At 39.2% G+C, this 13,380-nt stretch overlaps 2 protein-coding genes across 5 annotated transcripts in view; both read left to right on the forward strand.

The window, feature by feature from the left end:
- The window catches only part of LOC129928594 (zinc finger BED domain-containing protein 4-like), a 243,276-nt gene that overhangs the window by 162,874 nt on the left and 67,022 nt on the right, over positions 1–13,380 (forward strand). The gene's annotated exons all lie outside the window — the stretch shown is intronic.
- LOC106071006 (vinculin-like) overlaps positions 1–13,380 on the forward strand; it is a 135,814-nt gene that overhangs the window by 54,030 nt on the left and 68,404 nt on the right. For all 4 annotated transcript variants that reach the window (XM_056043292.1, XM_056043291.1, XM_056043293.1 and 1 more), the window contains one exon: positions 2,274–2,343. In XM_056043292.1, the coding sequence (XP_055899267.1) occupies positions 2,274–2,343 (70 nt within the window). The remainder of the gene's footprint in view (positions 1–2,273; positions 2,344–13,380) is intronic.

Below are 13,380 nucleotides of genomic sequence, written 5' to 3' on the forward strand. Positions count from 1 at the left end.
AGTGACTGCAATAATTATAATTCATAGAGAGACCCCTTTACATCATTTTTGTTGATCTGAACAAATCCTTAGACATGGTCAGCAGAAGTGGCCTTTTCAAACTTCTAAGGAAAATAGGCTGCCCTTCCAAACTACTGAAGTTCATTGAATGCTTTCATGAGCAAACAAAATGTACCATCAAATTCAATGGAGCCCAGTCAGCACCTTAAGAGGTTAGCAGTGGTGTCAAGCAGGGATGTGTGCTTTCACCTACTCTGTTAGGCATATCTTCTCCTGCCTACTGCATTATGCTTACAACGACATAAACAAAGGTGTATTTCTCCATACAAGATCCTCTAGAAAACTCTTTAATGTATCAAGGTTGTGGGCAAAAACCATATCTAGGAAGATACTTATCAGGAAACTCCTGTATGCTGATGATGTTGCTATTGTGGCTGACTCTGATACTCAGCTTCAGTCCCTGGCTCAGCTTCAGTCCCTTGTTAACCAACTATCTGCTGCTTGCCAGAAGCAAAGCAAGACTAAGATACTAGTTCAGAACACAAATACTGCACCTCACATAACCATTGATGGCCAACCATTAGAAATTGTTGACCATTTTTGCTATCTTGGCTCCATCATATCCAATGATGCTCTACTGGATAAAGACATTAACAACAGGATAGTCAAAGGGCACCATGTCACGGTTGCAGAAAAGAGTGTGGGATAATACCTTGCTAACAATATTAAAGCCTTAGTCTGCCAGGCCTGTGTGATGAGCACTTTGCTATACGGAAGTGAAACATGGTCAACCTACTCATGGCAGAAAAAGAAGCCAAATATCTTCCACCTCCGATGCCTAATGCGGATCTTTAAAATAAGGTTGCAAGATAAAATAACCAATGAGGAAGTACTACAAAGAGCAGGGTGCAGGACATCTGCTGTGTTTTCAGCAGCAGACACCTTGGTTGGCTTGGCCACATTCATAGAATGCCAATAGGTCGACTTCCACAAGACATTCTGTATGGTGATCTAACAGAAGGCTGGTCATCCACTTTTACGATATACAGATGTATGCAAACATGACATGAAGCTTTTCAAAATCGACAATATCAACTGGAAAGAAGTGGCACTGGATAGATCCACATGGAGAGCGAGCATAAAGGAAGGGTCCCGGATTGAAGATGCACTATGCAACAGTAGTAGAAAGAAGAGTGAAAATGCAATGGCGCCTGGTGATTACATATGCGCAACCTGTGACCGCAGCTGTGTATCAAGGATTGGCATCTTTAGTTACACAAGAAGTTGCAGAGGGAAAATATTGTCTCTCGAGACGTAAAATGCCACAGATATATTTTCTAAATTGCTCACTGACATTTGAGATCATAGCATAATGACTATTAATATATTTTTTTTGTAATGGTAAAGTAACAATTTACATAGCCTGTTCAAAGAGGGGATTTAGTAAAATTTATTGTTATAACCCTGAGCTGCACAATACTACATTGAGCAAGACTTGCACATTCTGTTAGTTATGAAAAGAGATTAACGAATTCCATCCAAAAGTGAGAGGCTAAGAAAATACTAAAAAAAGGACAAATTTTCACTCTGCTCAACTAAAAGAAATATTGCTAGAGAGGAATGACCAAGAATTATACGCTAAGTTGAGACAGGAAAGTGAATGCTACTTTTTCTGGATGTCACTCCAGGACATATTAATGGCACATGTTTCTGTTTTCTCTTAATAGCATGAAAGGTACCCTAAAACGGGCACTTGTAACTGAGGTATAAACACTCAATCAGTAAAAATAATAGCTATGACAACACTTTATGGGAATATGACCTGAGAAATTTGCAAGAGACAAAACCTGAGACTTGAGATAGCTGTTTTATCATTACATTATCATTTTTCATTAAGTTTTATGTAAAAAAAAAATCTACTCTTTACTTTAATCCCCTTTTGCTATCCATTTATCTTAGATTTAAAGCCTCTTTCTTAACAGATTTGCAGAAACTTTTAGAAAAATATAAATATAATATTTTTTTTAATCTATCGGCAAAAATGCTCATAGAAAAATAAATTATAAATTTATTTTTTTTAATGTAAGATAAGTAATAAAAATTGTAACTGTATAAATTATGTAGATTTGAAGTTATTAAGATGTATTTTTAAAAAATTGAAATCTCTGTTGGTCTATTTATTTTGAAATAAATTTTTCTAAGGAACTTTGAATTAAAAACTAGAATTTCTATTGGGCATAGAAAAAACACAAAATGCACTTTTGCTATTGTAGGTTGCTGAAGATTTTATTGATACTACAACTCCTTTAAAACAACTGAGTGAAGCAGCTTCTGTACCTTTGGGTAAGTCTTATCATTTTAAATACATACTCATCACTAAAACTTATACAGGCATGATAGCTTCACAGGTAACATTTATGTCTATAGGGTTGCATTTAACTAGTAGAAGTAAAAAATATGCAATGTTTGTGAGACATTGTTCTAAGAATTACAAGTTTTACATTTTTGGCTGTTCCTTCAGAATTAAAGTTGATCACATCTTGGCTGAAATCTCGCACAGGATGGTGTTAGGGTTAGGGTTTTAAGATGATTATGTTCTAGGAAATCAACTTGGTCAGACTAACAGAAGAAATAAAGCAATCACAATAACTAATAGATTATCTAACTGAAGCTATCAAATAATAATTGACCAACACAGTAGTTAAAATAAGAATAATGATAAATTCAATAAATGGTTCAAAAACATAATAATTTACATCATTGTGCCTTTGACATCAGGGAATCAACACAGCCCAAACTCTAAAGGTCTACCCTTAGTTCCAAAACTCTAACCATAACTCTAAATCCAGCTCTAGCTCCTTATAAAAAAAACAAAAAACATTGAACTGCCCTATAGAAAATCTCCAGGACCTGTTAAAATAACAAACAAATATAAAAAAAAGCTTATTTAAAGGAAAGAACTCTTCACTTACAATTATATTTCTTAATAATTTAGAAGTTATTTCCCTTATTTTACATCAGACAAAATGATTAATTACCAATAATTAATTGACTAATTGTTTAATTTAACAAAGCTAATTTCAACTCACTTTATCAGATGAAGCTGAAATTTTACGCAATTATTTCTTTTACCTGACAACACAAGAATCAATTTAAAAAACAAAACAGTTAGTGAATTAATTATTTTGTTAGGTATCTGAAATAAGGGAAAGAAATTGTACTTGACTGAAGTAGTGGTAAAAGCTGTATCAGTCCCCTTTAAAGGTCACCACTCTAAATTGAAACAAACAATATATATATATACAATCTTCTCCAGACATAATTATCTCACTAGCAGAGTGGTTAGCACGTCAGTCTGAGGAGGCGAGAGCCAGGAGTTTATATTCAGGTCGCTCACTTTTTAGTGGCTCCTGAAAGGGGAAATGACGCTATTAGTTTTGTCTGGTATGTCTGTCAGTCCGTCCGTCCCGTTTAAATCTCGTAAACTAAAAAGATATTGAAAATCTGACATCATATTTTAGACCATTCAAAGTTCTGATGCAATGGCTACTTTTTTTCTTTCTGAAAATTAAAAATTAAATTTTTAAAAATCTACAATGCAAGCAGTTTTTCCATAAAATTACACCATTTTTACAACTATTCACTATTAATAGTAACAAACACAGAAGTCTATTTAGTAAGTGAGATTACTTACCATATTTTTAACACATTTATGCAAACGGTTTTAGATTTTTGTAAAAAAATAATTTTCTTTTTTACAAATTTATTGCTAAGTTAGGTAACTATTACATTTACAAAAAAATGTTCACTTTTTTTTTAAGACAAAAATCTATTTAATATTCGTATAAGTGAAACATAATTTAAAACAACAATTAATTAGTTTTTCATTTTATCGTGTGAACTGCACCCAGGTGCTCCCGGGAAACTAAACTAAATAAAATTTATTTTTTTTTTAAACGAAATAGTTTTTATTCTTGAGGCTTTGAATAAGAGCTTCACCCTTTACAAAACAATTAGATCAATTAGATAATCATTACACAACAAACAGTTAGGCCACCTTAGCTTCACCTTCAATTTCACCTATCCCTTGGTGTGCTGGTTTCTCTTGTGTTAGATCTGACAGAATGGCTGAGTTTCAGAATAGTAAGGAAGGCAGGTGGCTGTGTGTGCGTTTACATAAACATCAACAAAAAAGAAAATGTGATGTCTTGATCTAGAACATTGTGACCTTTTTATTTGCTACAAGACTTTGGTGTTACATTGACCTGGTTTATGTTCCAAGACGGAAGTCACAGCTGAACTAATTGCTGACGTAGTGCATGAGTTTCAGACAAGGTCACCGGATGTACCAGTAGTTATACTGGCTGATTTTAATAAATGCACCTTGAAGGTTGACCTACCTACCTACTATCAACACATCTCATGCCCAACAAGAGAGAACAGAATTCTGGACTTATGTTATTGTAACACCAAAGGGGCATTCACATCTCGTGAAAAGCCACCACTATCTTATCTTATATAATACAGACGTTACTTCAAAAAAGAAGATGATTACGTCCTACGCGTCATGTATTTAGTCATGCATACTAAGATCATCAAACCAACAAAACAGTACAACTGCTGCCTAATTACCACACGAAACCCTAAAGAGGGCAAAGTCACTCAAAAAAACGTACAAGAATGGACCCAAGACAACATTCTCAAACTACTGAGTTGTCTAGACTGCACCGACTGGAATTTGTTTAAAGCACTTCAAAACTGGAAGAATGGGTCGAAACAGTTATGAATTATATTGAAATCTGTGTAAACATGTGTATCAGTACTAAGAGTATCAAGGTGTCTCAGAAGACAATGGATGCGCCCAGATGAGTCACTGGCTTTGGTTACGTATTGTGATGGGGCAGGATCTGGAGTGACTGAACAAGCCAATTCTGGAGCGATTCTTGACTGATGCAACTTCCTTTCTTTTGCACTCGTCGAAGTTCGTACCAGCATGTACAGTCTGTCCCCATGCTGTCTGGTCTTGGGCTATCTCCTCCCACATAATTTGTTTGATGCCCGTGGTTCTCATGTCTCACTTACAGACATCTTTGTAGGTTAGTCTTGGGCGGCCCTTGGGTCTCACTTTTTCCGAGCTTAGTGTATAGGATGTCTTTAGGCAGAGATGCCTACATGCCAAAAAGGAAATGTGTATTCCCAGACCTGGAAATGTGTATTTTCCTAAATATAAAGAAATATACTCATTCAAGCACCTAACATACATGAAATGCAGCAATCCTAACACATTACATTTAGTACATTTGTCCAAAAATTTACACTTTTAATCTTTCTAGAATATGTTAGAATGATGCCGTTCTTGTCACTTGGGAATGATTTTATGATCATAATGCCTTTAATGTATTCCATAATAGCGCAACAGAAAATTCATTCAAAAGAATGGGAATTTTTGTTACAAGTGAAATTACACTAAAACCAGATCTAATGACTTGCTTAGCTGGATCAGTGACATAAATTCTATAAAAGTAGTTTTGTTTATATGTAATTTCTTTAAAAGTTATCAACACTGAAAAGTTAACAAAAAATTCGGATTTTCTTCTTTCAGACAATTCTTTGCAGAGTTTGGCATCCTCTACAATCACTAACAACAAACATTTTAAGTTCTTAAGGCTGCTTTTTCTTTCTATGTGCTTTTCTAAAATCTGTTTTACTTCGATTTTTTTTTCAGGCAGGTCATCCTAATTAGTCATTAAATTTGTTTCTAATATAAAAAGCTGAGCTATTGAGTCTGCTGAATAGCTGTTGTAAGATAAAGCTATTTATTCTGGTTTCTGATGCTTGAAGTTGTTTTATAAAACAAACAGATGTATTGAAGGAGGGCGCAAGGAATCAAGAATTTAATGATTTTTGTCAGCATAAAGCTTTTCTTTTGCAAACACACTGAGACTTGAATGCCTCTGATTTCATTCTTTGAATTAAGGCCTTAATAAGTCGCTAGTGACTGTGACAGTAGCCCTTGCCTTGATCTAACACTGAAGATACGTTCTGCAAGTCATGGAACATCAGTTTGATTCCCTTTATCATGCTAAGAGAGAGAGATTAAGCTCTTCCAATATTTTTTCTATATTAAAATCTCTGCCCTTCTCACTTTTATCCCAAAATAACTCTATCCTGAATGTGGTGGTTTACAAAAAAAATCGAATCTAGATCTAGAATTGCACTGTCGTGAAATACTGGTCTAGATCGACTTGACTAGATCTATACAAAGTTAGAACAGCCAATTTTGCACCTTTTTTATTTAGATTCCATAAATGATAAGGAGATCAATAAATCTCTTTATAAGATGGCAGAAATTGCTGCTTTTAAGTAGATCTAGATCTAGTTATAGATGTCCAGAGCCTTGAGCTACTAGACCAAGATCTAGTCAGTTGTCTAAATCTATTATTAGATGTAATTTAATTTAGATTAATTCTAAATCTAAGATCTAAATCAAGATATAGAATCTAGACTAGAATTAGATTTGGATCTTAATTCTAAATCTAGATTTACGTAAATTCTATTATAGGTGCCTGACATCGTAAAATATCTCTAGATCTAAATCTAGTTCTAGATCCAGTCTAAATGAGTAAGAACTAATCAATCAATTAATTCCCAATCAGTTTGAAGACTTCATATAAACTGACACGTTGCTTCATTTAGATCAGTAAGATCTAGTAAAAATTTAAATACTTGCGTGTCAGCGCGCGCGAAAAAAAAAAGCGATACTATCTCGTGGTAGATTAATTAAGAATAGTTCATTTCCAGGCATTGATGCACTGATCTATATAGGATTAGCAATAACTACTTTTATTTTCAAGGGGGTAAGGGGTTGCTGTATAAACCGTACTCACGTATTTTCATGTCCATTTGCTTACAAAATATGCAAGATACGTAGTTGTAGGCAACTCTGCTTTAGGGATTCTGGCATGCGAGTGATATGTCCGAACCAGCGTAGTCTTCTCTCTGTCAGAAGAGCATAGAGGCTGTGCATATTGGCCAGTTTCAAAACGTCCTGATTGGAGACAAGATCCCTCCAGGAGATGACCATAATGTGTCGCCGGCAGCATAAGTGGAAGCTATTTAATCTGTGTTCTTGACAAATGTAAGTTGCCCAGCTCTCACTGCCATAAAGAAGCGTGCTCACAATGCAGGTATTGTAGACTAGGATTTTGGTTGCCGTAGTCAATTTGGTATTTTCCCACACGCGCATGCAGAGTTTTGCCATTGCTGCAGAAGCCTTTCCTATTCTTTTTGTCAGCTCAGTGTCTAAATCTAGATTGCTGTCTATTGTTGTTCCCAAGTATGTGTATTCCTGCACCACTGTAAGTGCGTGATTTCCAATATGTATCGCTGGAATTTCATATGCCAGGATTTTGGTCTTGGAGAGGCTTATTGTAAGGCTAAACTCTTGACAAACAGCTGCCAGAGCATTCACAAGCCTCTGCAATCCTTCTCGTGAATGAGATATGAGTGCCGCATCATCATCGAACAGCAGTTCCCAAATCAAGATACGCTGTCTCTTTGTTTTGGCTTGAAGGTGTGCTAGGTTAAATAACTTTCCATCGGATCTACTGTGGATATGTACTCCATCTTCCACGGATTTAAAAGCGCTGTTGAGTACCACTAAACAGAACATGCCGAATAGTGTTGGAGCCAGAACACATCCTTGTTTTACCCTGCTCTTGATGGAGAATGGCCTAGAGACGGAACTGTTAAACTGTACAGTGCTCTGCATATTTTCACGAAAAGCTGACACTAGTTTCTGTAGCTTATTTGGTCAGCCAATTCTCTCTAATACGGATTTGCTGACAAGGTCAAACGCTTTGGTCAAGACAAATAAAAGCTATAAAGAGTGACTGCTTTAGTTCTGTTTTTCTCATAAGCTGCCTCAGGGGGAAAATCATATCTGTTGTGGATTTACCGGCCCTAAAGCCACACTGAAATTCTGGGTAAACTCGTTCAGCCAAGATCTGCAGCCGCTTCACTATGACTCTAGCATAAGCCATTCTAACTATGCTAAGAAGTGAAATGCCTCTATAAATGTTACAATCGGCACAGTCACGCTTATTTTTGTAAATTTTGAATGTTAAAATCCTTCAATTCCTGGAGGACCAGTCCTTGCTCCCAGTACAAGCTTAGCAGTTCATGGAGTAGCTTGATTAGGGCATTCTTTCCAGCCTGAATGGCTTCTGCAAGAATACCATCTCCTCTGCTTTTCCGTATGCAAGCATGAAAGAATTTCATCGAATTCATTCAAAACTGTAAGTGATAGGAAGCAGTTGTCGAGAAGGCATTTTCAATCTGGTATAGTTGTGCAAAGTGCTCTACCCATTGCTCCATTTGCAATGCCAGATCACTGATGATTGAACCATCTTCTGACTTAAGCAGGACGCACTTGCTTTTTTCATGCCCTTGTATAGTCCTCTGATGTAACCACACTCGGCACAAGATTAAATGTTTTCACATAGGTCCTGCCAGTATTTGTTAGCGCACTGTCTAGCTATTCTTTGGGCATTGTTTCATGTAGAATGATATTTCGTAGAACCAAGATCTGCTCCACACATTATCTGCCTTTTTGGAAACCTGCTTGCTTTTCTTGGAGCCTTTTGTCTACAGACTGTTGAAGACATCTCAACAGAACAATGCTGAAAACTTTGCCCTGGATTGAGAGGAGGGTAATGCCCCTCCATTTGTTGCAATCTTCTAAGTTATCCTTTTTAGGAAGCTTTAAAATTCACTCTTTTTTTGTCAGTCCTCCAGAACTATTTGTGAGATTTCTACAAAGATGAAATTAAAACATTCAGTAAAAATAGACCCTGGATGTCCAACATTAAAAATTAACATTCTGTCGTCATCCAGAAGTACATAGAAGTCTATTTATAAAGCGCTGGTTATGATTGTGTATGTGTTTTTCTCGAGTGATACTTCCCAGGCTACAAAAAACTCGCTTATGTCTTCCAAATGGTCATTATCAATGTATACTGTTTTGAGGTCATGTTTGATTACATTGCTTAGGGAGATCCACATTTGGCATGATTTTCTCCATCCGTCAACATTAGGATAAGTGCAGAGAACAAAGGATGCCTTTGTACATTGCATTCATTGATCTGACTAAGACCTTCGATCTAGTCAGCAGAGATGGCCTCTTGAAAATTTTACAAATAATAGGCTGTCCACCCAAGCAGCTAAATTTAATGGTGTGACAAGTCAAAAACTCGCTGTCAGAGTCACTCAAAATTATCACAGCATTAATTATTATTTGTCATTATTTATTTATTTTATTTTAATTATTTCCCCATCCTACCCCTGAATTCTCCACCCGCCCCACCTTTTTCTCTCCAGGCTAGACCATAGTCCACCACCTTGGAGAAAACTAGGCCAATCCTTTCATTTATCTGCCCTTGATCGGGGAAAGATAATCACACTATCTCTTTTGTCTTATCCGCCGGATGTCTGACTGACGGTCGCGGTTGAAACCACCTTGAGGGGAATGCGAGTCAGTCTTTCTTTCTTCCCCCCTCTCTCCCTTGACTCTCTTTGATCTAGGAGATCGCGAGGACCAACACACCAATTGATCTTTCCAATGTGCGAATCCCACCTTGAGTCAAATTCACCCACGTGTAAGATAATGCTGAGCCTAGGACATTTCCTGTTTCCGCCCACATTTTCCAGGCCTTTATATAAGGTAAATTAAATCAAGTCAGACTCTCTCTTTCTCATTCGAGCTGAGCTATCGAGTCTGGACTATATCATTTATTCTCACTCCTGGAGGAATACCTGGTGGTAAGCCGAACTAAATCACAAGTTCCATCTTAATTACTTTTGTGCTATTTCCACTGGATATTATTATGTGTATTTTATTATTTCATTTATATTTAATTAGTGCATTGTGTATTTCTCACTGGCGTAAGTAGAGAACATAAACATGTCCTATGTATGTATTTATGAATTGCATTAATCTAATTATGCTACGCTGCTCAATTGATCGTTGATGCAACCATGTATATATTTGTACATCTTATTTTATTTCCTTTATCTCGGTTGACCGCCTTGATAATTTTACTAGCGCACTAATACTGCGTCTAGAAAAGAGTTATGAATTATCTCCCCTTTACTCATTTTACTCTGAGAGTTGCGCTGCTTGAACGGACACCCTCTCCATTCAAGCGCGCTCCATTGTTCTCGACCCACGGTCATATGTAAACAAACCGTCTTGGTCGCTGACCACCGCCCAATTCACCCCCCTCCTCTCTTTCTCTATCCACCTGTGTTGAGATTATTATTTCCCCTTTTATGTACATTTTTATATTATTACTTTCCCTTTTATGTACATTTTTATATTGCTACTATCAGCCATCTATTTTTCCAAATCCCATTTGTCATCATCTCCCCTTTTGTGCTCAAAAGCAATTTTACCAATCTGACGAATGCACCTCAGTCGAGGGCATCGATAAGATGCATGAGAGACATGTCCTAACTTGTCTTTATTTATCCGCAGCCTCCCTCAGGTGTCTGCCTATTTATTTATTGGATCAACGATCTATTTACCTGCCTATTTATTTGCCGCTTAGTGTCTACTCGACACTACTCAACTATTTGCTGTTCAGTGTCTACACGACACTACTCAACTATACTACTTGGCGCTATCGGCATCGTCCCGAGACATGACGTTAAACTGCGCTCCTCTTTCCTTAGCACTTTTGGAGCTCAAAAGTGCCCTACTTCTTTTCTATCATTGTGTCTGCCTCCTCTTTTCCTAAGTCTGCCTTCATTGATCATCACACTGTCTCCTTAACTTTAAATTCTCACTACGTCCTAGACCAGTCCGTTTGCCGTGGACTGCGATGGGTAAGGGGGGATAAAGAGATCCTGGTGTTTGAGTGGTGGCTATCTAAGGATAAACCACTACAACACAATACTTTGGCTCCAAGTTCCCCTAGACCTGAAACCCAGATGGCCCGCTCTGGGTCAACCGGCTGGTCATGCCGAGCTACCAGCATAGGTCGTCGACCTATGCTGGAGGGCGGTGGCTGGAGGGTCAATCAGGGAGCTGCTGTATCGGACACATGTCCGATGTAGCAGCTGACTGAGTATAGCACCTGTGTAGCCCTGGCGGGCTCATTCTGGACATCCGAATGGCCCGTCCCCTTGTTGGACTCGATGGCGGGTGGGGAGCACAGGTGCCGAATTAACAAGAATATATATGGACAAAAAAACACACACAAAACTACTTGCCCCAGACCTTTGTCTGGGCAAGAAACGTCGAATTGATAATAAAAAAGAGGAGGTCCCAAAAAGCTGTGCCACCTGGCCATCATTTCTGGTGGTTAGGTGCACAGAGGAGGGAAAAAGCCTGACAAAGTTGAGCCCTTTTATTATCTATAAGGGACTCAAGTCAGTAGTGGGAGAGCCCAAGAGTGTGTCTAAGCTACACAAATCAATGGAACTCCTTGTAGAAGTAGACAGCAAGACACACTCTGATGGGCTTTTAAGATGCAGAAGACTCTGTGATCTCCAAGTGGAAGTCATGCCACACAAGAGTCTGAACACCAGCAGAAGTGTAATCAGCTCTAGGGACCTACTGGAATGTTCCGAGAAGGAAATAGTGGAGGACATTGAAGGAGTCACCCATGCCCGGCGCATTACCAGGCGCAGGGAGGGTGAGGAGGTCAAAACCGCCACTATTATCCTCACATTCGGAACTAGGACACCGCCAGAGTATGTGAAGGCAGGATACCTACGAGTTCCAGTGAGGCCCTACATACCTAACCCCATGAGGTGCTTCAAGTTCCAGGGTTATGGACACGGCGCGGCAGTCTGCAAGAGGAACACTGTGTGTGCCAGATGTGCTGGAGAGGGTCATGAGGACAAGGGCTGCACAGCCCAGTTCAAATGCCCAAACTGTCAAGCTGGCCACTCAGCCTACTCCAAGGACTGCCCTGTGTGGAAACAAGAGGTTGCCGTGCAGGAGTACAAGGCAAGAAACGGATGTACCTTTAGCCAGGCGAAATCGGCTGTACTGGCCCTACCCAAGGGCCAATTCGGCTTGACAAAGACCTATGCCCAGGCTGTTGCTAAGAAAGGAAGATCCATAGCCACACAGACGGACACATTGATCCAACCACCCCCTCCTCCTCCTCCAACTCAGAAGAAAACATTGCCAAAGAACACACCTCTGAAGAAACAAGAAAGCCCTGTTGTCATGCTAAAGAACAGGTTCTCTGTGCTCGCTGATGAGAGCATGGAGACTGAGCAGCATGTCAAAACCAATACTCCGGGAGAACCCGGAGACATCATGTCTGATACAGGTTCTCCTCAGAGAACCCAGCCAGACACCCCAACCTCTACTGAGTTAGAGGTTGACCAACTCCCTAAGGGGAGAAATCAAAGCGGAGAGAATGCCCGAGGTGAGAGAGGAGGAAATAACCTCCGCTCTAACCAGAGGGATCTCCCCTCTCCAGAGAGAAAGACTTCCCCCAAAAGGGGGTTGTCCTCCTCTCCATCCAAACCCAAGAATAAAAATACCAAGGTCACTGGAATAAAGGGAAACCCCTCCGGGGGCCTCCCAAGGCCAAATAGCTCCAAGTAGGTCATCTAGAATAAGCCATGGATTCCAGAATGGTACAGTGGAATTGTAGAGGCCTCAAGGCCAATTACGAGGAAATGCAGCTACTGATGGACTCTGAGACTCCTGTAGCTGTCTGCTTACAGGAAACAGCTTCCGAAGCTACCTTGCTTACAGCAAGAATGTTGAGGATGCAGAGAGAGCATCAGGTGGAGTCTGTATCCTTGTGAAGGATAGCATCCCCCATGAGAGGGTAGAACTACAGACCACACTACAGGCCGTAGCAGCTAGGATAACCCTTCACAAGGTTATCACTTGCTGCAGCCTGTATCTACCACCAGGCGCTCCATTAAACCGAACAGACATGGAGAACCTATTGAAACAACTCCCCTGGCCTTATTTAATCCTTGGGGATTTCAATGCCCATAACACCATGTGGGGATCCAACAATACCGATACAAGAGGTCGTATGCTGGAGGATATCTTCCTCCAACATGATTTATGCATACTTAATGATGCATCACCGACCTACTTGCACCCAGGAACTGGATCACTCACATGCATTGACCTCACCGTATGCATCCCCGGACTTCTGGACGACTTTAAATGGTCAGTTAGCAATGATCTACGGGGAAGTGATCACTTCCCAATCATCATTACTAACAATCTCCCTTCATTAGGACGACCTCAGCGGTGGAAACTGAATAAGGCCGATTGGGAACAATTCCAAAAAAGATGCTCCGAGGATATCACAGAAAATATCCTCGATGAACAGAACC

This window comes from Biomphalaria glabrata, chromosome 10 (genome assembly GCF_947242115.1).
Source record: "Biomphalaria glabrata chromosome 10, xgBioGlab47.1, whole genome shotgun sequence".
NCBI lineage: Eukaryota > Metazoa > Mollusca > Gastropoda > Planorbidae > Biomphalaria > Biomphalaria glabrata.